This window comes from Tripterygium wilfordii, chromosome 13 (assembly GCF_013401445.1).
Source record: "Tripterygium wilfordii isolate XIE 37 chromosome 13, ASM1340144v1, whole genome shotgun sequence".
Taxonomy (NCBI): Eukaryota; Viridiplantae; Streptophyta; class Magnoliopsida; order Celastrales; family Celastraceae; genus Tripterygium; species Tripterygium wilfordii.
Window position 1 is genome coordinate 2,705,058 of NC_052244.1, and position 23,486 is coordinate 2,728,543.

A 23,486-nucleotide genomic window follows, 5' to 3' on the forward strand; every position below is an offset into this window, starting at 1 on the left:
TAAACCCACACAATTTTTATTACCAGTCAATATCGAATCAGTAAAAATCAGCTGAGCATATGTTAGACTCTACAATCAATTACATAGTACAGAATCATGAAATATAATCATAAGTTGAAAGTCTTGCAACAGAAATGCGCACACAAGAAGATAAATGACACCACATTATCAGTAACAAGCATTAATCCAGGTAATAATTAAAGATAAAATTTGTAAATCGACCGAAAAGTAATGGTGAAAAACAGGGGAAGGGGGGCATATGTTTTATGTTTTGCTTAGCTAACAAAACATTGTTCAGAAAGTTTGTCTGAAAATATGTCCTTGATGGAAAAGACAGCTTAAGGAAAGAAGACAGGCCAGTTGAAATAATAGGAGTCTCGGATCTCTTTGTCCATCTTATTCCACTGCAAGAAAATTAAGACATCATGTGAGCACAGAAGTTCTGCACGGGCACATGGTAGAAGCATAAATAAACAAACATAAGCAGTACTTCTTAAAGTGGGGAAAAAAAGCAGCAATTGGCATCACCTGGAATTTGTATGGCTGGTTTTTCTCCTTTGCTTTCTTCCAGTGATACTGCTCAAACAGAAAAGCTCTATCGTGCCAGCTACAAATGAAGGATTTGAACATGTAAGAAAAAATTTTCTCAAGGGAAAACAAACTGTATAAGCATCATTTAATAGAAATGCAAGATAGTTTCTTAACTTTATCTGTAAAATAGAAAAGCAAGATGGTTTCTTCATTTTTGTAAAATTAATGACCATTTTAGTTAATATATCCCACTGCAGAACACAACGGTTAAGCCAACAAACACTTTGTATCTTCCTTTTAAGACTTAAGTTATTCTTAGTTCCAGCTTAAGTACAAAATTAACAATCCCAAATAATCATCTGTTCTTGTATTCAGTATCACATATCCGGAGTTTCCAATGTAAACAAGAGTAAGTACAATTATCTTTTTTAAAAAAAAGTACAGTTATACCACTAGTGGTCGAAACAACAATCATATTGGCTTGAAAGTTGAAATAAAACATTCAAAATGTAAGCACCACACCAGAGTCACAAATAACAAACAAGAGAGAGAGAGAGAGAGAGAGAGAGAGAGAGAGAGAGAGAACTGTTGGTTGGAAAAGTCTGTCAAAGAAAACAAGACCTGTTTCACATTTCTTAAAATATGTAGGCAGATACACACAATAACAGAATTAATAATATATCTGTTACTATATTAAGAGTGTGTTTGGATTGAGGGATTTGGAGGGAATGGAAGAGAAGGGGAAGTGACATTCCTTTCAATTCCCTTGTTTGGATAGTTTAGAAAAAATTAAGATGAGGGATTTGGAAGGAAGATTTCATTAAATTTTTGCCAAAATTCTTCCTCCCTAAAATAGAGTCATTTGGAGGGAAGAGATGACTTATTAAGTTATAAATATGTTAAAAACCTATTTTACCCTTGTAAATAAGGCTCTAACATAAAAAATAAGGACAAATTAGTAAATTAAACTAATTTTCTTTTCATTCTTTTTTTATCTATCCAAACATGAGAGAGGGAAAACTATTATTCCTTCCATTCTCTTCCCTTCGGCCTTCCCTCCCTTTCTCATCTCTCCCCTTCCCTTCCCTTCCCTTCCCTTCCCTTCCCTTCCCTCAATCCAAACACACTCTAAAGTCTAAAAGAAACATTCCTTTCATGTTCACTATTGCATATTCAATAAGTATTTTTTTTTTTGTATAGCTACTCAATAAGTATAATTTGATAGGGTTTAATGCTTTAGTCCAGGAAACTTCTAAGGCTACATCTTTGAAATTAAAAAAAAACCCCACCACTTGTAGAACTATATGTTGTTAATTTGTGTTGGTCCAATAAAAAAAGAAGAAGTTAATTTGTGTTGTTGTTAGTGTGTCTTGGACATTTAATACCTTCGAAGTTTCCCAGCAAAGCGACCGATCAAACAACAGAAGATACCCGAATGAAATTCAACTTCATCAGCTCGATTTAGTTGCTATGGTAGTTTATTGAATAAAGTGAAGTTGAACTTACAGAGGAGAATTCAAACAAAACAGTTTGGTCGACAATCTTAACTAGCTACTAGATCCATACAAGACCATGTTAACTACCTACTAAATCCATACACTAAATCTAAAAAAATTGAACATATTAGACCCTGTTAAACAACCATCCCAACAGCTTAGGCAATGGGAATGGGTGAGTAATTAATCGAACAAATTCTAATAATCCACATTGTTTAATTACTTGGAACACATGAAATCCATAATCTACACCACAGCTGTTAAGTACCAGATAACACTCCGAAATTCCAAAAGCAATGGTTAAAGCAGTATAGGATTATTGCCTAAGCTGAACTGAAACGTAAAAACCCTAATCCATAAGGAAACAAAAGGCCAAAATTTGCAACATTAGAGTAAAAGCAGAGAGAGTAACAAGAGGGAAGAATCGCAAGAGAATACTTGAATTGATTAGTGAGCTGCCACATGTAAGGACTGTTCCAGGTGAAAGCACAGAAGAGAGCTGAACCGACCCATATGTTCACGAAACGGTCAGCGTCGGCGTGGGGCACTCCCGGGTCTCCTCTGTACGCGTTTCCGAAGTACTTCTCCATTTCTCGCTTCCTCCACCTGCGCAGACGCTTCTCGAGTTTTATCCACTCATTGGACAAGGCAGGCCCATTATGATCCTCGGCCCAACTTCTAGAAAGCCCATGGTATGTGAAGCCCATTGATTTGTAAAAACTTTTCACGTTTTCAGGGGAAGAGCTATCCATTCTTTCCCCCGATTCGAACATTTGCAAATAAAAACGACATCGTACAGAAGCATAAAAGGGAAGAAGTAAACGACGACGTATTGAACCTTTTTGTAAGATTTTTATTTCTAGAAATATCATTTTTTGTAATATTTTGTTTATTTAATTAATGTTAACAGGGAATTCACTCTGGGCCTATGATTGTTTTTCCACAGTGGGTCCATTGGACCTGTCAACCTATTTTTGAGCAGGCCCATTTCCACTTGCTTAAATCGACAACTTGGACACTCCAGGGTTGGGAATTGGGATTCGAAACTCTTTGAAATTGCAGATCGATGTGTGTGTTCGCGATCGCGGTGCCAATACTGCTATCGAGTTGATGATCGCGGAGTGCCGATATTGCTGTGGAGTTGATGATTCTTTGCTACGGTTATCTTCAATTTCTTGATTTATCAGTTCCTGTTCTCTAAAGAAGATGACGTAGAGAGATCGAAGATTGGAAGATTCGTGGAGTTCGTTCATTCAGGTCGTGATTTCTTGGAGTTGTATTGCGTAAGGTTCTTGCTCTGTTTCTACCGATTTTCAAAAAAAATTCCCCTAAACCCTAAACAACCACTGTTGTTCCCCTCCCCTGATCGATTTTTTTTCATGATTTTCTTGGAGTTGTATTGCATAACGTTCTTCTTTGCTTCTACCGATTTTTAAATTTTGTTCAACCACTGTTGTTCCCCTACCCTGACCGAATTTTTTTTTCTTCATAAATATAAAAATCCACAATTTCACTTTTTATTTCTCTAACGGCTCAATGTTTAAAAAATAATATAAACAGTGGTTCCTATTTCAAATTCAACGGTCTTATTTTGTTTTCCTAAAAATATTTTAGTGGCTCTCTCGAAAATTAATTTCTCTAAATCCTACTCTGTGTCACTTCTTTCATATTTAAGGGTTCTATTTGTACAACAATTCTAACGGCTCTCTCTAATCCTATTCTCTCTCTCAGAGAATTTCTCTCTCAAGTTCTCTCTGCGTTCGTTCTTCAAAGAAAAAGCTAGGGTTTTTCTTGTCTTCTTCTACCTTCTTTTGATGCTTGCCTTCAATACTCTCAGTGAATGCTATGTGTTTGTATTTGCAATTAGGATTGTAATACATGTTAATTGCTTTGATTTGATACTACGTGTAGATTGTATTGCTTACCTTCAATTTCTTTTGAGAGGATACTATCTGTTTTTCATATGAAATTTGATGGGTATATATGTTTATCTTCCTGAATTGATACTTATGCATGTTTCACTATCAACAGTTGAATCCAAAATCTGAATTCATCTAAGTTAGAAATTATAATGTTGTTTAGTTGAGTAATGATAACCATAGTTTGCCATGTTCATTATCACTCTCTCTGTGTGTATGTTAATAATTAGTGTTGTCCATTGTGATGACACCCAAGTGGTTTCGAATTGTCCATTCGATTATGGGGATGGATGGTATTGTCTGGAAATATAGCTCTTTTTATAGTTAATTGAATATTTCTTTGCACAACTTATTTTCAGATAATTTTGTTCTTGGGTTTTGACCTTTTGTTTTATTAATTTATGTATTCATGTTCTGATGTTATTTTTTTTATCTGAGAATGATTTGGTTTCTTTTGTTTTTTGTTTTTGGGGTTTTCTTGTTCTGATTTTGGAAATTTTCATGATTAGGGTTTGATTTGATCATTTATTTTGATTTGCAATCTTTTCCTCATGGCTTTTCTTTTGTGTTTTTACTTTGACCAAATATTCCTCTTCGGGTTTGATGGTTTGTTTTATTAATTTATATTTTTATGTTTTGGTGATTTTTTTTCCTGGAAGGACTTGTGTTATTTTGTTTTTGTTTTGGGTGTGTGGAATTTTCTTGGGGATTTTTTCATAATTGTGGATTTGATTTTGACCGTTATTCTTGATTTGATGATTTATTTTGGTTTATAATCTTTATTGATAACTTTTGTTTGGGTTGGTTTGATGTGCCTTGGTTTAGTTTAGGCAAGGGTGGTTCCTTGCATGAACAAAACTGAGTGTTTCATTCTGCCAACCATAAAACTGTTTGAGTTCTTGTGTTTATTTTTGGTTTTGAATTTTGATAATTGGGTTTAATAGGATTTGGCTTTAGGTGTCTTTTTTATTTTTATTCTCTCTTTTATTTTTGATTTTTTTAATCTTGACTGTCAGTTTAGGATATTGAAAGTTTATATTGTAAAGTTAGATTTTTTTTTGTTTTAAAATTGGTTCAACTTCACCTGGTTTGGTTCGCTGTGGCTTGGTTTAGACAAGGGTGGTTCCTTGCAATAAAACTGAGAATGGCTTGGCTTGGTTTAGACAAGGGTGGTTCCTTGCGTGAATAAAACTGAGAATGACTTGACTTGGTTTAGACAAGGGTGGTTCCTTGCGTGAATAAAACTGAGAATGACTTGACTTGGTTTAGACAAGGGTGGTTCCTTGCATGAATAAAACTGAGAATGGCTTGCCTTAGTTTAGACAGGGGTGGTTCCTTGCAATAAAACTAAGAATGGCTTGGCTTTGTTTAGACAAGGGTGGTACCTTGCGTAAATAAGACTGAGAATGGCTTGACTTGGTTTAGACAATGGTGGTTCCTTGCATGAATAAAACTGAGTTTCATTCTGCCAACCAGTAAAGTTGTTTGGGTTTTTGAGTTTTTTTTTCCTTTTCTTTTGGAATTTTGATAATTGGGTTTGACTTTTTTATATTTTGCGAGTTTGAGGTTTCTTTTTTATCTTTAAAATTTTTGACTTGAAAATCTATTTATGATTTTGAAACTTGAAAGTAGTTAAGTTGAAGATTTTGTTTTGAGATAGGCTCGGCTTTGCTTGGTTTGGTTTGGTTTGGTTTGGTGTGGTGTGGCATGGCTTGACTTGGTTCAAGCAAGGGTGATTCCTTATGTGAATGAACCTGAGAATGGCTTGACTTGGTTTTGAATAAATAAAACTGAGAATGACCTATCTTAGTTTAGACAAGGGTGATTCCTTGCATGAACAAAACCGAGAATTCCATTCTGAAAAAATCATACAACGCCATTGTCTCGAAATCAATAAAGTTGTTTGTGTTTTTTTGTTTTCTCTCTTTCTTTTTTGAATTTTGATAATTGGGTTTTGGTTAAACTTTGTATGGAGTGGCATGGTATGCTTGGCTTAGTTTAGACTTTAGACCAGGCTTTCTTACCTGAGTAACACTGAGAATTTCATTATGCCAAAAATACATGCGTGTGCTGTGTGACTGATTGCTTGTATGTTATTTTGATTTATTGTGGCACTTGAGAGTGAATAGTATTGGAATTATGATGACTTTTTATACTTCGTAATTGCCAAATAGTTGAAATTGATTATATATATTAAATTAAACAAAGAAAACACTGTTAACAAATACCAATACTGGTTAAAGACTGTCGAGGGAGCAACCATCTTGATTGGTTGGGGGTTAGAGGAAGAAAATTTGGAGCAAAAGGAGGACATTTTAGAGTGATTTAAATGAATCCCAGTTCTTTGTAAGTTGCCCTACCCATGGTTTTAAAAATTTCCTGTTAGATTGTGCTTTTATAGTCTTATGGATGTTAGCAGATACCTATAATTCTGTTTGATATTATTTTGCTAAGTGAATGAAGGTTGGACAATTCGATCGCAGTGGGTATCTCATTCTCAGTGTCGATCTGAATGGAGAAGTTGAAATCTGTAGTTGCAGACAGTCTGATGCTGATGGTGGTAGGTAGCAGTCCTACTGATCTCCATGCCCTTTTTATCATCATTTCTTGATTTCTCTAGTCATTTGCCCCAATTCCACCAAATGTATCATTTTTTAAAATCTCCATTTTTTTCATTTAATTGTGTCGCTTTTGATGAATTTCTTATTCCCTTCACTTTTATTTTTTAAAATTGTGACTTTAGATGATTAAAGACTTGTCAGACTTAAAGAGTACTCTCTTTGCAAAGAATAATGATGTTGTTGTGGCATCAAAGCAATGGGCAACTAATGCTATCGTTGTGGAGATTACACTAAATGCCTGAGTTGTTACTCCCAGGTATTATAAACAATCGCTTAAGGACACCATTTTGATGTGGGTATCTCATTTTCATTGTCAATCTGAATGTAGAAGTTGAAATATGTAGTTGCAGTTAGTCTGAAGCTGATGGTGGCAGCTAGTAGTCCTAATGGTCTGCATTCCCTTTTCATCTTCCCTTTTAGTCATTTGCCCTAATTCCACCTAGTGTATCATTTTTTAAAATCTCTATTTTTTCATTTATTTGTGTTGCTTTTTATGAATGCCTTATTCCCTTCACTAGTTTATTTTTCAAACTTTTGTGACTTTAGATGATTAGATTCTTGTCGGATTTGAAGAGTACATTCTTTGCAAAGAATAAAGATGCTGCTTTGGCATCAAAGCAAATGGTACTTACCGAAAAAAATTCAAAGCAAATGGGCAACCAATGCTATCGCTGTGGAGATTACACCACAACTCTGAGTTGTTACTCCTAGCCCCTAGGTATTATGAATATTCGCTTAAGGACACCATTTTAGGGTCTTTCTCATAGGTGAAGCACAACAGATGATTTTCTCCATTCGTCCACATCATGGTAATGGCACTGAGCCTTGCTCCAATAGATGTCGATAACAATGGGAGAAATCTGGTTGCGACTTTTATGGATTCTTTATTTCAGGGAAATTGTGTAATCTTTTTTTGTTCTTCAAAAAACTACTTATTTGTTTTAAAATGTGACATAAGATGTCCAAGATGTCGATTTTTGTTGTTCAGTACGTCATTTATCTAATTGAAAAATCGATTGCTTATGTTCGTTCAGTCACTAGTAGATATTGATTTTGTGTCTTGATTGATTTCTGTGATTCATCAGATAATTAAGTTTTTTGAAACTCTATCCAAGCTATTCTTGTATATGGCTCAAACCTAAAACTCATTATGTGTAGCCATTGAGTTGGTAAAAGTTTATCTAAAATCTAAACCAACTTTTAATAACGTGCAGAGTATGGAATTCTGATGTCAAATAGACTTTCTTTAGGATCCTGTCACGAAGTTTCTCTGTAAATCCTCTTACTTCACCTATTGGAAGCCCTTTTTTCTCATAACTCGTAAGGCAAGATTTTTATTGAAGATAAAGATACTAAAAAATACACAGAGACAACCCACCAGAACATCGATTCTTGATTAAAATTGGTAAATCCAGACTAACTCTACCTCCCAATTACTGGAGGCCAATTGTCTTGGGTTGACTTGGCCTATTATAAATATCATTATCTATTCCTCTTCTCTATCTCTCTCTCTCTCTCTCTCTCTCTCTCTCTCTCTCTCTCTCTGTGTTTTGATGCCTCATTCTTATTCTTTAACTACATGATGCTTCATTCTCTTCTTTTCTGTGTTTCTTTCCCAGTTATTTGTTTTGATGGTTCTCTCAATCAAATTTGTAGTCATAAAAAGTTTCTTTTTACAGGCTTGGTACGGAAGAGGTAAGGCTAATGTTTCTTTGGGGAACTATAAAGATGGCATCAATGACTTGAACATTGCTAAGGATGTAGAGGTCTCATTTGAGGGAATAAGACATGTAGAGAGTTAACTAAAAGAAATTGTTACCAAATGTCTGCAAATTAGCAATAAACAGTTCCACATAACAACTTGGCATTTCTGGGTAAGATAGTTATTTGGCATTTAGTTATATTGTGTTATTCACGAAAAATTGATCCTTCTTGCCATTTGTAGTTTGTGATATGAACTTTCTTGTCCTTGTGTTTTTTTTTCATGCAAGTGAGATGTTGCTCGGTCAATTCAATGGTATGTTCTCTTACTTTTTGTTTGTCATCTCATATAATAATGGCAATCATAGTGTCTTTTGCTTTACTGAAGAGTTCATATCGCATCAGCTTCAAAATTTTCAGACCAGTAGTCCTTTTTGTTTACACTTGAGTGTTCTCTGTTCTCGTTTTTGAAATGCAATTGGATATTAAGGATGGCCCAAACTTCACCACTTCTCTTATGAAGGTCAGATTTGCTTCAAAAGAATTCCTTGACCTAGATTGCTTAGATTTAGATTTTCATTCCGTCAACCAATAAAACTGAGAGTTTTGTTCCGCCAACCAATAAAACTTTTAGATTTTTGTGCTCTTTTTTTGCTTTTGAAATTTTAATTATTGGAAAATTAATTATTAGGTTCTGTGTTTTTTTTTGAGTCTTAGTTTTCTTTTAAACAGCAGTTTATGATATTGAAAGTAGTTAAGTTGCAAAGTTGAATTTTCTTTTTTCTGTTTTAAGATTGGCTCAACATCGCTTAGTTTGGTTAGGTGTGGCTTGGCTTGGTTTAGGCAAGGATGATTCCTTGCATGAATAAAACTGAGAATGACTTGCTTTAGTTTAGACAAGGGTGATTCCTTGCATGAATAAAACTGAGAATTCCATATCAAAAAAAATCATCCAACGCCATTGTCATGAAATCGATAAAGCTGTTTGCTTTTTTTTGTTTTCTCTTCTTTTCTTTTTTGGTATTTTGATAATTGGGTTTAGGTTAAGCTTTTTGTGTGCTCAGCTTGGTTTAAACTAAGATTCCATACCTGAGTAACACTGAGAATTTCATTATGGCAAAAACATATGTCTGTATGTTATTTGATTTATGGTGGCATTTGATAGTTAATAGTATTGGAATTAGGATAACTCTTTATACTTTGTAACTGCCATTAGTTCAACTTGACTACATATATTAAATGAAACAAAGGAAATATTGTTAACAAATACCAATACTGGTTAAAGACTGTTGAGGGAGCAACCATTCTTGATTGGGTGGGGATTAGAGGAAGAAAATTTGGAGCAAAAGGAGGACTTTTTGGAATGATTTAAATGGATCCTTGTTCCTGGTAATTTACCCTACCCATGGTTTTATAAATTTCATATTAGGTTGTGCTTTTATAGTTTGATAGATGTCAGCAAATACATTCAATTCTGTTTGATATCATTTCCTAAACTAAATGAAGGTTGGACAATTTGATTTCAGTTGGTGCCTCATTCTTAGTGTCAATCTGAGTGGAGAAGTTGAAATCTGCTGTTTCAGACCGTCTGAAGCTGATGGTAGCGGCTAGCGGTCATACTGATCTCCGTTCCCTTTTTATCTTCCCTTCTTGATTTCTTTACTCATTTGCCCCAATTATACCAAGTGTGTCAATTTTTAAAATCTCAATTTTTTCATTTATTTGTGTTGCTTTTGATGAATGTCTTATTCCCTTCACTTGTTTATTTTACAAATTTTTTTGACTTAGATGATTAGAGACTTGTCAGATTTGAAGAGTACTCTCTGTGCAAAGAATAAAGATGTTGCTTTGGCATCAAAGCAAATGAGCAACCAACGTTATCGCGGTGGAGATTACACCAAAGCTCTGAGTTGTTACTCCCAGGTATTATGAACACTTGCTTGAGGATACCATTTTAGGGTCTTTCTTACAGGCAAAACATGACAGATGATTTTCTCAATTTGTCCACGTCATGGTAATTGGCACTGAGCCTTACTCCAATATTTGTTGATGACAATGGGAGAAATCTGGTTGAAGCTTTGTACAGGAGTCAGCTTCTTTGTTTCATGTGAGTTGTGTAATTTTTTCCCAAAAAATCTACTTATTTGTTTTAAAGTGCATATATGTCCAAAAAGTGGATTTTTGCTGTTCGGTACCTCACTTATCTAATTGAATAATTGATTGCTTGTGTTCATTCTGTCACTGTGGTTTCTACGAGATTGTTGTCGGCCTCTTCAAATTTATTGAAGTTATGCAAAGATAACTACGGTATCTTATGTTGCTTAATTTTGATAGCCACGTAGGAATTTGTATTATAGTAGAAATTGATTGTGTTTTGATTCCTGTGATTCATCAGATAATTGAGTTTTTTGAACTCTATCCAATGCTATTCCTGTATATGGCTCAAACCTAAAAATCATTATGTGTGGCCATTGAATTGATGAAAGTTTTGCTAAAATCTAAAGCAGCTTTTAATATCGTGTTAACCCCTTTTAAGAAAAAGGAGCGGATCCACAGCAGATGCAAGCTTATTAGATGTTATTAGGGGTGGAAAAATATCTACAGGTGATCACAAGAAGTATGGTTGTAATGATCAACATATGCAATGATCGTTCTGAATCTGTTCAGTCTCTTTCTTGTGTTGTGTGGACAGAATCACCCATTCAGAGTAGGGAAATTCTAATGTCAAATAGAGTCAATAGACACTCTTTAGTTTTCTGTCACCAAGTTTCTCTGCAATCCCCTTACTTCACCTGTTAAGGGCTAATTTTTTTTATTTTTGTGTAAGGCAAGATTTTTATTGAAGATCAAGGGTACTAAAGCATACAGAAACAACCCACCAGAACATACGATTCTTGATAACAAATTGGTAAATTCATACCAACTCTACCTCTCAATTATTGGAGGCCAATCTTTATCTTGGGTTGACTTGGCCTATTATAAATATCATTATTTGTCCTCCTTCTCTCTCTCTGTCTCTCTCTCTCTCTCTCTTTGTATGTGTATTTTGATGCCTCCTACTTCTTATTCTTTAACTATATGATGCTTCATTCTCTTCTTTTCTGATTTTTTGCGTTTCTTTCCCAGTTATTTGTTTTGATGGTTTTCTCAATCAAATTTTAGTCATAAAAAAATTTCTTTATATAGGAGAAGTAAGGCTAATGTTTCTTTGGGAAACTATAAAGATGGCATAAATGACTTGAACATTGCTAAACATGCAGATGACTTATTTTGGGGGAAAAAGACATATGGGAAGTGAATGGAAAGAAATTGTTAAAAAATGTTCGAAAATCAACAATAAACGGTTCCACATAACAACTACTTGAATTTCTGGGTAAGATATTTTGCATTTTGTTATATTGTGTTCTTCACGAAAAATTGATCCTTGTTGCCATTTGTGGTTTGTGATAGGAACTTTCTTGTCGTTGTTTAAGTTAGATAAGGTGCGTAGAACTTCCTCAATAGAGTGGGACGTGTCAAACTCTGATTCTTTAGTATAACATTAAATGCGATTTATTTTCTAGATATGATTTCTGCCCCTGATTGGTGCTGTCCTTTTTTATCAGTAGTGCTCAATCTCTTATGATTACATATTTTGCTAACTTATCTTCAGTATAATAGTTTATGTAGTTGCATTGATTTCTTGGAAAGCATTTGTTACAGAAGTATAACTGTATTTTTTCCCAAACTCTTCTCTAAGTTTTCTTACTCAGAATTTATTTTGTTTGTAATTGCATCCAAAGCCTTTGTTGACTCAGACAATTTCATGCAGTTTCAGTGTCAGATATGTATGCTTAACTCTAAAGATACATTATTTAATTAAGATTTTTGGCACGGTTAGTCTGTAATGTGGATACTGATTATTGAATTTCTGAAATATTGAGTTGGTATTCATCAATTGCAACTGATAAAACATGCCAAAAGAAAGTAAAGTGTATTCCAACGCCTGACAAAGGGAGGGGTATGGCTTCAGATCGTGAAAGTCCTTGAGCTTTCTTGGTCCACATGGAAGAACTTTATGCCATGGTACGACTGTCATGTGATTTGTTTACAACATTATGAACTCCTTTTAGTAGTCTGATTGTTGATTTTTATCAAATTCTATATGATGTTATGAACTCTCATGCATATATACATGTGTTTCTGCTAATTATGCTCCCATATCGACTGACATATATTTCTGTCAATTATTCAAGTTTTCCTACATGCATAGCTTTCTAAATGCTCCGTTCTTTGATCTTCCAATTTTGTGGTTTTCTCTATAGTGAGACTAAAAGCCTCTTTCTTTCATTTGTAACTTTTGCATTGGACTAAAACTTAGGATACCGATTATATTGTTCAAATTATTGCAGTAAAATGGTATTATTATATTAGAAGTGTCTACATGTCACTTGCTTTTGAACTGTTGCATGGATTCCAAGCTATTTTTTTGGAAGAGGACAGGTTTGGTTACATGATACTATCATTTTTTCCAGAGGGGAGTAGTCACATGCGTGTTTTTTCACTGTCATCTGTGTTATACTTACCTAGTTCCTTAAGATCAGTGTGCACGTTTGTAACTATGAGACTGAATATGGTTTGTGCAACGGTACGTTTTGAGTTGACATGATGTTACACAGTCGTTTACTTTGGCCACATCTTCAAATGTACAGGAGAGGAAAGAACAACTTTCAAGTTTCAAACGACCAAACCTTTGGAGAATATTAACTCTGGAAATAGATCTTTATGATTGCATTATGTTTAACTCAGGGTAGTTCCCAACATAATGCAGATTTTTCAATATTAGCAGTCCATACCCTGAAGCCCTCTTTTTTCTTCTTAGACTATCTATCTCTGACTACTAAAGGATTCACTACAATCCTCTATAATTGTTTGACCATGTGACAAACCACACACAATTGGAATGGATGAGATATAATCTCATTAGCTCTGTTGATTATGACCTTGTAGATACAACCTTGAGCTTTTGCTCTCAATAAAGCCTGAACACACCTCTATACACTTAATGGGGAAAAAAAGAAGAAAGGGCATCTCTCTATCTCAACCAAGTAGTAGGCTTGATATGTCCTTTTGGAGAGTCGTTGATCAACACAAAATAATACATTCATATATTAGGATGAAAACATTTTCTTATTAATCCCATTGCCTCCGTGACTTCAACAATGTTCGAGTGCCATTCAAGCAAGTCATTGGCTTTCTTCTCCATATCAAATTTTATATCAGGTAAACCGCCTTTCCTCAATTTATGACTTATTGTGTGCTCCAATTTATTTGCAGCCCAAACATTATCCCGAATATATCTACCTAGCAAAAACCAGACTGAAAAGTACCTACAAAAATGAAGCAGAATTTTGTTAAGTCTCCATGCCTTGATTTTGATATTATTGAAGATGGATATATGTTGTTCAGGCGGTGATTGTCAATACTTGTTTTCAAATCTCTCGAGTTCATGCCATAGTGCAGCTCAAGGTGTAGTTGCGATAGGTATGCTACTTAAACTGATGCCTTTTCTTCCATTTTCACATTCTAACCATTCTATGATTTCTTTATTTCAAATAGCGCTATAACTTGAAAATATGCATATGGACATAATCATTTCTTCTACTACTACTTTACATGGTCGTTCTTTTTTGAAATTTGATACTTATAATCAGATTGCAATGCATGGAATCTTTTTCTTTTTAACTTCTTTGTCTTGGTGAAAAAGAAGAGTGTGTATGGTCATCTTAAACAACACCACCCTATTTTTCGTAGCGTGTTTTCTAATTCTATCACTTAATTTGTGGCCACTTTAGATAAATGATCCGGAGGACTTGTGACTTTTTGGTAGTTCTTATATCTTTCTTTTTCAATCAATTAAGTTATGGTTTTGATGCCCTAAGAATGTTAGTTTTCAATTTCAATGATAAAAACTTGGCCATTTCACATTTAATATTGGTAGACCTTGGAATCATGTGAGGTGGTCTTATTATAAATATAACTCACAGAGTAAAGAAGAAGGAAAAAAAATTCTTCTAATTAGTTGTCTACATTGGAGTTTTTTCAACAAGAAGGTGTTTTGGAAATTATCTTTCCCTCATTATGCACCATTTGCTTTTGATTTAGAATTCTCATAATTTTTTTTTGAAATGCTGGTTTGTATGAGCCAGTGAGTAACTACTATGTGCCACATGCCTTTACTAAATTGTTGTACATGTTCAGAACAAAATTTTGTGGGAGATGATAGGTTTGGTTGTCTGATAGACATGAAATCCAAGCAGAGAAGATTGAGGTGTGTTTTTTCTTCTCGTCGTAGATTTACTTACCTAGTTCCTACTTTGTGCCTCCTCTTTCAATTGTTTCTACGTTCCACCTGGTTCTAAAACATATCGGGTCTCTCGTAAGTTCTCATTTATGTGTTTTTGACTCGAAGTTATATGTTTCTACCTTCTTTTGATGCTTGCCTAATTATAAAATATAGGGTTTCTCACAAGCTCTAGCGTCTGCGTTGTTGAGTCAGTGTTGTCTATTTCTACCTTTTGATGCTTGCCTTCAATCCTATGACGCCATGCTATCTGTCGATTCTGCGGCGTAGTAAGGATAATAATATGTGTTTATTTATTTGAATTGATACTACATGCATATTGTATTTGGTAAATAACTAAATGAGGATAATGATACGTGCTTAACTAAATCCACTGTAAATTTACAAACATCAAAGGATAGTAATATGTGTGTGTGTTTATTTGAATTGATACTACATGTAGGTCGTATTTGCTTGAATACATTCGCTTGATCTGCTTAGATTATCATGTCTACTTTCTTCAGTTTCTATTGAGATCGTATATGTCATTCTCTCTGCGTATATGTCAATGGATAATATTTCATGCCCACAGCCCACTGCTACTCTCTGTGTATATATGTTCATGATTCATGTCCTCCATATGGCTTGTGGGCTTTTCCTTCCCCGGCCCATTTCGTTTCTTTTTAAAAAAATTTATTTGGGTGATTATTCATAATTTGATTTTTGATTGGATAATTATTTATATTTGCTTATGGCTTTTGACTTTTTTGTTATTATTTTGTGTTTTATGTTTCTGTTGTTGCGGCTTTTCAATGTGGGTGTTTTCTCCTTATTTTGGGGATTAAATTAAATTATTGAGATTTTGATTGAATTGTGTTATTTTGAGCTAATTTCATGTAGAAGTTAAATTGTTGATTTTCTCCCGTATTATCTGTTGCAATTTCGTATAATTATTTATATTTTTTCGTAGTTTTTTAGTCAACTTGTTATCGATTTGAATTTTATTTTTTAAAAAATTGCATAACCAAATCCGTACTTAATAACAAAAGCAATTCATTGATTATGTTTAGAAAACTAAAATTTGCAATTGATTATAAAAAGATGAAAAGATGGACTAACATTCATTCCATGGCAAAGCAAAGCTGGTTAATGATCTGCCAAGGGAAAAGATTCCAACCAAAACAAATAAAGAAAAGCCTTCTAAATGACTTGAGCCACGTGGATCCCGGGTTTAACCATTTTGAACCCCCAACCCGCCAACCACAAACCCTATACCCATTTTGAACAAGCACAGCTTCCCAAAGATGGATCCGGGTTTAACGACGGTAGAGGTGCTCGACTCTTTTGACGGAAAAACCAAGCAAGACTTGGAACGAAGAATCTCGGCGGAGCTCCCTCTGTTGGTCGTTTTAAAATTTCCAGAGAGAGTTCCGACTACAATCTAGACCCGGATTGATCAATGTCTATATGAACCGGACCGTCTGTTACGTCTCCGCATATCTTGACCATTAAAGCCACGTGGCGCGTGAAAAAAGCATCGTTTCCGCTTTCTCTCTTACGCTTATCTCTGCCTGTTCAAAGACTCTTTTTTCCTTTCCTCCGGTCACCATTATTGCGTGTTTGTTTGCCGAGAAAGTGAAGGAAAATAGAGGTACTATAGTAACTTCTCCTTTTTTTCTTTTTTATTTGGAATTTGATTATACTTCGTTCTCTCTCTATATTCTAATATTTTGTTGATGGTGGATGATTTATAGTCGCTATCCGCGGGTAAAAGAGAGGTAAAAGGAGATGAGTCAACTCTTGAATGCGCCCCCAGGACTTCTATTCTTAAACAAATCGAGTTTCTATCCTTCCCGTACGAGCACATTGACATATATGAAATGCTATGCTGTCCATTCATCCAATCAAGGTTTTTCATTGTTGTAAAACGAAAACTCCATCAGTTCCTTATTATTTTTTGTTTCACACTGCTCTTTTTGATATTTTGAATTATGTTTAGGTGGTTCACATGGAATTGATCGTATCAGAAATTCAATTGAATATAAGGTTGGGATTTTCTTTCTTCTCCTCTGTTTTCTCTCCTTCGCATTTGTGCTACTAATGCATGGAGGAGAGGGAGAGGTCCCTTGACTGGGTTTAGTCTGGAAAAAGTTATCATAGGACACTAATTTGATAACTTTTTACATCTTCTCTCTTCAAATCCCCCGCGCCTCTTTTTTTTTCCCCTGACTCTTGTTTGTTGGTTATGTCTGATATTTCTGCTCTTCCCGATTAAATATTTTCTTAGGCTTGTTCTTGTGAAGAAGTAGAGTCAGACGCCTTCCCAGACATTGTTTATGATGAAGTGCAATCAGAGGATTTTCCAGACATTCAAACTCTTAGACAATTTCCTAAGGAGAAGCTTGATGCCAAAGTTGTTTTGGTCAGATTTGATTCTAGATTCTTACTTCAAGCTGTAGTGGATCAGAGTGCTCGGTCAGTTTCCAATGCACTTTTTACTATTAAGTATCTGCTTGACGCTAAGGCCAGAGTAATTCTTGTGACTAGCTGGACTAAGAAGATTCATCAAGAATATCTGAGTGTAGAGTCTTTTGCAGGTATTACATTTGGTACTATATTGCTAGTATTTCAACATTCTTGATGGTTGTAAGTGCATGCGATTTCTGCTTTTAGGATCTTGCTGTTTTTTCCCCTTGTGACTAGCAAGCCCATGAGGAAAAACACTAGTATTAAAAGTAAATCATATTTGCACCATAGTGATTTATCTTATTTCTTAACATAGAAAATGGTGAGAGTTTCATTATTCAAAGGCACTTCTTCTTAACCTTTCGCAATAAATAAATATTTTAGGTACTTTGTCGTCACTTCTCCAACACAATGTTGCTGTAGTGCAATGTATTGATTGTGATATGTCGCTGAAGATGGAAGAACTCCAGAAATCAGACGTTATTCTTCTTGATAATCTCTCTGAGTTTAAAGAAGAAGTTTCAAACTGTCCCAAGTTTGCTGAATTGTTATCAGCAGGAGTTGATATTTATATTAATGAAGCCTTTTCTGAGTCTCACAAAATGCTTGCATCTACGGTTGGCGTTACACGCTTTTGCTCAGCCTGTATGGCTGGTTATCACTTTGAAGAGAGCCTGTGTCAACTAAAGATGGCTGTGAAAAGGAACCAAGGGCCTCATGTCGCAATAGTATGTCTATATTTCTGAATACACACATTTTAAGGTTGCTTCTCTTCTATAGTCTTCTTCCTGTCATGTAAATCTTGGGCCATTTTGTTTATTGTGTTTGTTCATCACTTCCTAATTATTTCCTATGTTTTAATGTGTTTGCAGGTTGGAGGTGGAAATCTCTATGACAAGGCAGCTGCAATCCATTTTTTAGCTTCCAGAAGTGATGTATTGGTGTTTGTCGGAATGATGTCATTTCAAATAATGCATGCTTTAGGACTTCCTGTTCTTCCCAATTTGGTGGAACCTGGGGCACATGAAGCAGCTTTAGATATAATCCAGCTTGCGCATAATAGGAACATATCTATTATGTACCCCAAAGATTTTTGGTGCACAAATAATCATTTTGAAAACCAGTTGAAACTATTTCCGGCTCATGGTGTTTTGAATGGTGAGATTCTAACCTGGAACTGGACATGCTTGGTAGTTGTTGGTTTGCAGCCTGGCAATTCTTCACATTGCTTGATGAATTTTTAACTATATCTCAAAGGTATTCTGGTCCCTTGTGATTGTTGACATTTGACGTAGCTGTTTCCAGAACTTGCTTCAAGTTAATGATAGTTACACATATAAGAATGCTCTACAAGTTGGAGATTATTAATTCTTTACCATCTGCATACTTCTTCTTTTGTTCGTTCTTTTTTTCCTTTTTGTTATTCTACACTTCTACTTCATTGACTTTTGTTTATGAGCATATTTTGCTTGAGAATAGGCTTAGTTTATGATGGGGGAAAATGCATGAGTTCCTTAAATGACGATTGCTCTTTCATTTATGTGTTTATTTATTTATTGAGATGGTGATTTTTTTTAGGTTGGCTACCAGTTGATCTCGGCCCTAGTTCATTAGAAGAAATAGAGTCTCTACTTGCAAAGTGCCAGGTAAATAAAGTATGAAAAAGTAATATAAGGTAAAGGTAGACTAGGCATGACTTGATATTTCTATCGAAGTTCTTGCATGATATGCTCAAATTATTCTTCTTGCCTGGTGTATTTTAGGTACTTTGTCATCAAATGATGATGTCCTATTTATACTGATATTATTTTTCGTTACTGGTTTTCATGTTCTAACAACTCTGATGACTTTGTGTATACAACAGAAAATTATGTGGATTGGCCTTGTGAAATTCAAATCCTCGAGTAGACAGACAAATGGGGCCATCAAATTGTCTCAAATGCTTTATAAACAATGCCAAAGACATTGTGATGTGACTATCATAGGCAACATGGCCTGCAAGGAGATGAGGGTTGAATCAACTTCTGCCTCAGTTCTTAACCTAATTGATAATGCTTCTGTTGTATGGGATTTTCTCAAAGGAAGAAAGCTTCCAGGAGTCATGGCCTTAGATAGAGTACGTTTTGTGTAATCTTTCTAGGTTTACTGTCTTCCATTTTCTTACCTATATTTACTTTAATTGCTGCAAAACAATACTGTAATGTCATGGTGGTAGATTGTAAAACAGAGATATCGATTTTGCACTTCATGCATTTCTGTCATGCATCATGCTTGGTTTTTCCTCCTACCATGATTTTGCGGGACTTGTCTTGGGAGATGATCTTCGATACTGTAACTTTGTTTTGTGCTTATCTAAATCATTGTCCAGGGTGCTATCTTAATTAGGTGAGGAGAGTAATCTGGCCGTGTCTGCATAATTGTAATATATGTCATGTTCAAAATCTATTGTTGATTCTTTAACATTGAGTTAAAATCTTTACAGATCTGTCTCAGCCTGAAGTGGAGTTATTTTATGTTTGTTTAAGTGCCATCTCACAGATTGGAGCAAACACTGCTATGTAATTTTGCAAATTTTTTCTTTTCCATTCTTTTGTGCGAATCCAATGCTGGCATTAAGCATTGAATCCATTTCCAAGTGGCGGATTTCTATGTTTAAAATATATTATTAAATTTCCTTAGTCTAATGACCGCATTCTATTAAGTGCTAAACAGTATTTGTTCTTTGTGAGTATGTAAATTAGATAGTCTTAGGATCTTCACATGTCTTCGGGAAGTACCCTAAAATAACAATGCTAATTTCCTGTTTTGGATTATTTTTTCCTGGAACCTCCTTTAAATTGCTTGCATTATGTTTGTGCAGGCATATCCATTTCTGAATGACTGGAGAAGTGCATTTCGTGATCCTGCACAGCCTCTGGTAGTTGATATAGGAAGCGGTATCATTTTCCTTGTTCCTTTCCTCTAGTTATTAATAAATCCGTTGCAAACGTGTTGGCATCTTAAGGAAAAAGAAAAATGATGCATAAATTTATTTTAAAATCATCAACAGGAGCCCATCCAAATTCTAGACCCTTTTTTGGTTAGCATCACAACTGGATGACTTATTTTCTGACTTGCATTATATTTTCCCCTTAAATTGACTTTCCAGTTCTGACGCTTGGATTAAAAATTGACAGGAAATGGACTGTTTATTCTAGGAATGGCTAGAAAGAGGAAACATTTGAACTTTCTTGGTCTAGAGATTAATGAAAAGGTTTTCTTCTCTATGTCTCAATTTTGTTCCTTTCGATTTGCTTTAGTTTTCCATCTAATTTCTAATTAATTTTTGGATCTTTCTTTTTCAGCTTGTTAGGCGTTGTCTAGAGTCTGTTAATCAATCTGCAATTCAGAATGGGTATGGGAATTTTACTTTGCATGGATTCCTTTTGAGACAAATCAAATTCTTAAACTTGATTGAGCTCCTATATAAAGTTTACACCTTGGATCCCACCAAGCATTCTTTATGAACCACTTGTGCAATTAGGTTAGGTATTATTCCGTTTAGGCTAAGTTTGTTTCATTCTTATTTACCTGAGCATATCTTGTTTGGATTTTTTTCTTGAGAGGGGCAAAGGCTTAGAGATGTAACCTTTAACAATTGCCTATTTGGATTTTCCATTTTGTCTAGTTTCATATCATGATTTTGATGTGGCATATTTGCCTGATTGATATTTAAGGAAAGTGGAAATTTTAAGAATATATAGAACTATAGATTCATATCATGTCTATTGATATAGAACTATATATTCATATCAGTTCCTTATCATGTGGCATATTCATGATTACTCAGGATTAACCAGGATGGAACCCAAGGAACATATAATCTTTTCTAAGGTTCTTTTTCTTTCCGAGTTCGAATAAGAATTAAAAATTGTGAATAAAATGGAAGACTGGACAATTTGGTTGAAAAATATAGATTTATTATTTTATTCACTGAATTATAATTTGCCTTATATGTGTGACAATTTTTTTTTCTCATTGGTTTATAGGCATTTCATTGCAACAAATGCAACATCAACATTTCGTTCTATAGTTTCTAGTTACCCGGGAGAGTTGGTCCTTGTCTCAATACAGGTGCAGAGCGTAAATCTTCATCCTTCTTATCTATTCTCACTCATTATTTATTTCTTCTATTAAGCATTTAATACCATTCAGCATGATTGCTGTCTATTATAACTGTAACCAGTGGAACCATTGCAAATTTGCAACCACTGCCATCACCACATTTTCTCTTTACGCAACATTATATTTGTCTCGTAAAACAGTTCTACCATTTTTGTCATATAACTTTTCTTATTTGCTGTTCAAAATGTCCATCAAATTTGGTGGATTACGATCTTAGGTAATTCATGGTAGGTTACTTCCTTTTGATGGAGTTGTTCTTTAACTGTTGCCAAATGTTGTTGTGATTCATGATAAGTTATGTAATTAGAGGCCCAACTCGTGATTAATATCCAGTAGCTGTCTATGTACTCTTTCTAAGGCATTTAATTCATTTTCTCCCTTTTTGTGGAATTCAGAAGGAAAGCAATCATGGAAAATAAAGGGCTCGTCCTTTCTTTTTATTACTATTTTTCTTTTGATTTTACTTCCTTGTCATGTAAGTTGGGAATGGACATCTCGAGGCGGAAAGGTTTATTTTTTATTGCTTCCAAGCATGGTCTTTCAGTTGAAGATGTCATTTGAAGTTGCTCAATATCATTATAATGCGAATTAAATGGCAATGAATCCTTTTCATTTCATTTTTTTGCTACATCAAGATTCTTCCTCTTCAGTGTCCAAACCCTGATTTCAACAAACCAGAACATAGGCGGAGAATGCTGCAACAATCTCTGGTCGAAGCAGTTGCTGATCTCCTTACACATGACGGGAAGGTAATGCCAGTTCCATGCTTTTGCCTGTTGTGGAATTTATATCTATTACCCATCAACAAAAAGAACCCTGATCAGTTTATAAGACAGAGAGGCATGAGACTGACTTGATCTTATTGTTAACTATTCTTGCATTTCTTTAAGGTTTTCCTGCAATCTGACATAGAAACAGTGGCACTGAGAATGAAAGAACAGTTCCTGAAGTATGGGAAGGGTAAACTCAGTGTTGTATGTGACTACCATGATGCCAAAATAAATAGAAGAATATGGCTGGAAGAGAACCCTTTTGAAGTTAGGTCAGACTGGGAACAACATGTCATTGATCGCGGGGCACCGATGTACAGATTAATGCTTTCCAAGTCCAACAATGCTTGAGTGAGTTTATGGCAGATTATACATGCGAAAGCTGGCACCGGTACTTACGTGGCTACAGCATAATTTAGATTGGGCAGGCTCAGATTTCATCCTTTCTTGGTATTTACAACGGTTCAATCTACTCGGAGGTGAGTGTTTGTTTCTCCTCCTCATATTACCTTATATAAAGGTTATCTAGCAGTGACTTGCTAGACTTTTATGTAACTAGTGTTGCTATGCAGCCTATGCTTATAACAGAGTGATTGCCTAATGGTATTTGGAAAGGAGAGGAACACAAGAGAAGGCTGTTGCAATTTCTGATGACGGTTACGCTGGTTTTGTCTGTAAAACAAAACTTTTATCAGTTACATTGGCTTTGTCGATACATGTACCTGTGCAACAACCAGACTAGTTTTAGATTTTTGCTTGTAAGGTAAACAAAAATTGTAAGCTTGAATGGAAATTTGAGCCGAGTCCTCTTTCTATTATCAATCACAATCAATGCTTCCCCTTATTTTCTTTTATGGTTTTTCCTCATGTATAAAAAAAAAAGCATCCCATTTAAAGAAAGTAACTTTTTTTAACGTCAAACTCATTTAAGACACGACCACATTAATTTTTATCTTATATGATTAATCCTGAGTACACGAATCTCTACGTCTCATACACGCCCAGTAGCGGAGCCACTTAGAAATGATTGGGCCACAGACCCCAATGAAAAAAATTAGTTAATAAAATGGGTAAAAAATAAAATGGGCCCTCAATGGTTATACATTGGGGCATCCAATGTCCAAGTCCAATTTATATGAAACCTTGAAAATCTCCTTTATTTTAACCCATTCAACCTTTCTAGCCCAATAGCTCAGGTTCTCAACCTTGATCTCCACTACTCCAGCTTAAAGGAACATACACATGGTAGACAACACTATCTATCATTGAAGTAATGTGCATAACTCTTGAATATCAATTAGAGACATATATTGCAGATGTATGAACAGATGAAGGAGTTTGGTGATATTTCTAGATTGCTAGTGTAAATAATGGAGCATCTATCTTTTGCTTGTGTATCGGTTTTTCAAATTAACATTCGTTTTGCCTATAAAAATGTAATTGTGGAAGATATTTTTCAGAAATGAATTGTCTTGTATATTTCATAAAAAAAGAGT

General features: G+C 34.8%; 2 protein-coding genes and 2 long non-coding RNA genes across 11 annotated transcripts; 3 read left to right on the forward strand and 1 right to left on the reverse strand.

The window, feature by feature from the left end:
• Positions 1-84: 84 nt before the first annotated feature.
• LOC120013838 lies at positions 85-2,632 on the reverse strand. Its single transcript, XM_038865794.1, has 3 exons — positions 2,466-2,632; positions 529-607; positions 85-404 (listed from the first exon to the last, which is right to left on the reverse strand). Exons 1-3 carry the CDS (start codon positions 2,615-2,617, stop codon positions 339-341), a joined length of 297 nt encoding a protein of 98 aa, XP_038721722.1. The 5' UTR covers positions 2,618-2,632; the 3' UTR covers positions 85-338.
• A 3,552-nt stretch (positions 2,633-6,184) lies between these two features.
• On the forward strand, positions 6,185-9,935 carry LOC120011742. Of its 3 annotated transcripts, none has more exons than XR_005471107.1 (4): positions 6,185-6,292; positions 6,401-6,506; positions 6,690-6,823; positions 9,795-9,935. It is a non-coding gene; the product is annotated as an uncharacterized LOC120011742 (long non-coding RNA). The 3 variants fall into 3 exon arrangements; XR_005471108.1 differs by having other exon boundaries at positions 6,410-6,510; XR_005471106.1 differs by having other exon boundaries at positions 6,410-6,506.
• Positions 9,936-10,060: 125 nt separating this feature from the next.
• LOC120013540 lies at positions 10,061-11,636 on the forward strand. 2 transcript variants are annotated; one of them, XR_005471433.1, is made up of 3 exons: positions 10,061-10,191; positions 10,255-10,375; positions 11,096-11,636. It is a non-coding gene; the product is annotated as an uncharacterized LOC120013540 (long non-coding RNA). The 2 variants fall into 2 exon arrangements; XR_005471434.1 differs by having other exon boundaries at positions 11,101-11,636.
• Positions 11,637-12,222: 586 nt separating this feature from the next.
• Positions 12,223-22,833, forward strand: LOC120013538 (phosphoglycerate kinase-like). 5 transcript variants are annotated; one of them, XR_005471430.1, is made up of 16 exons: positions 12,230-12,333; positions 13,585-16,241; positions 16,345-16,499; positions 16,590-16,636; positions 16,878-17,187; positions 17,441-17,784; positions 17,929-18,214; positions 18,635-18,702; positions 18,921-19,172; positions 19,917-19,992; positions 20,233-20,309; positions 20,401-20,450; positions 21,085-21,169; positions 21,871-21,969; positions 22,111-22,469; positions 22,550-22,833. XR_005471430.1 is itself a non-coding variant. In XM_038865371.1 (15 exons), exons 3-15 carry the CDS (start codon positions 16,379-16,381, stop codon positions 22,339-22,341), a joined length of 2,046 nt encoding a protein of 681 aa, XP_038721299.1. In that variant the 5' UTR covers positions 12,230-12,333; positions 13,585-16,241; positions 16,345-16,378; the 3' UTR covers positions 22,342-22,833. The 5 variants fall into 5 exon arrangements, 1 of the variants encoding a protein (XP_038721299.1); XR_005471429.1 differs by having other exon boundaries at positions 22,563-22,833; XR_005471431.1 differs by having other exon boundaries at positions 22,579-22,833.
• Positions 22,834-23,486: the final 653 nt, after the last annotated feature.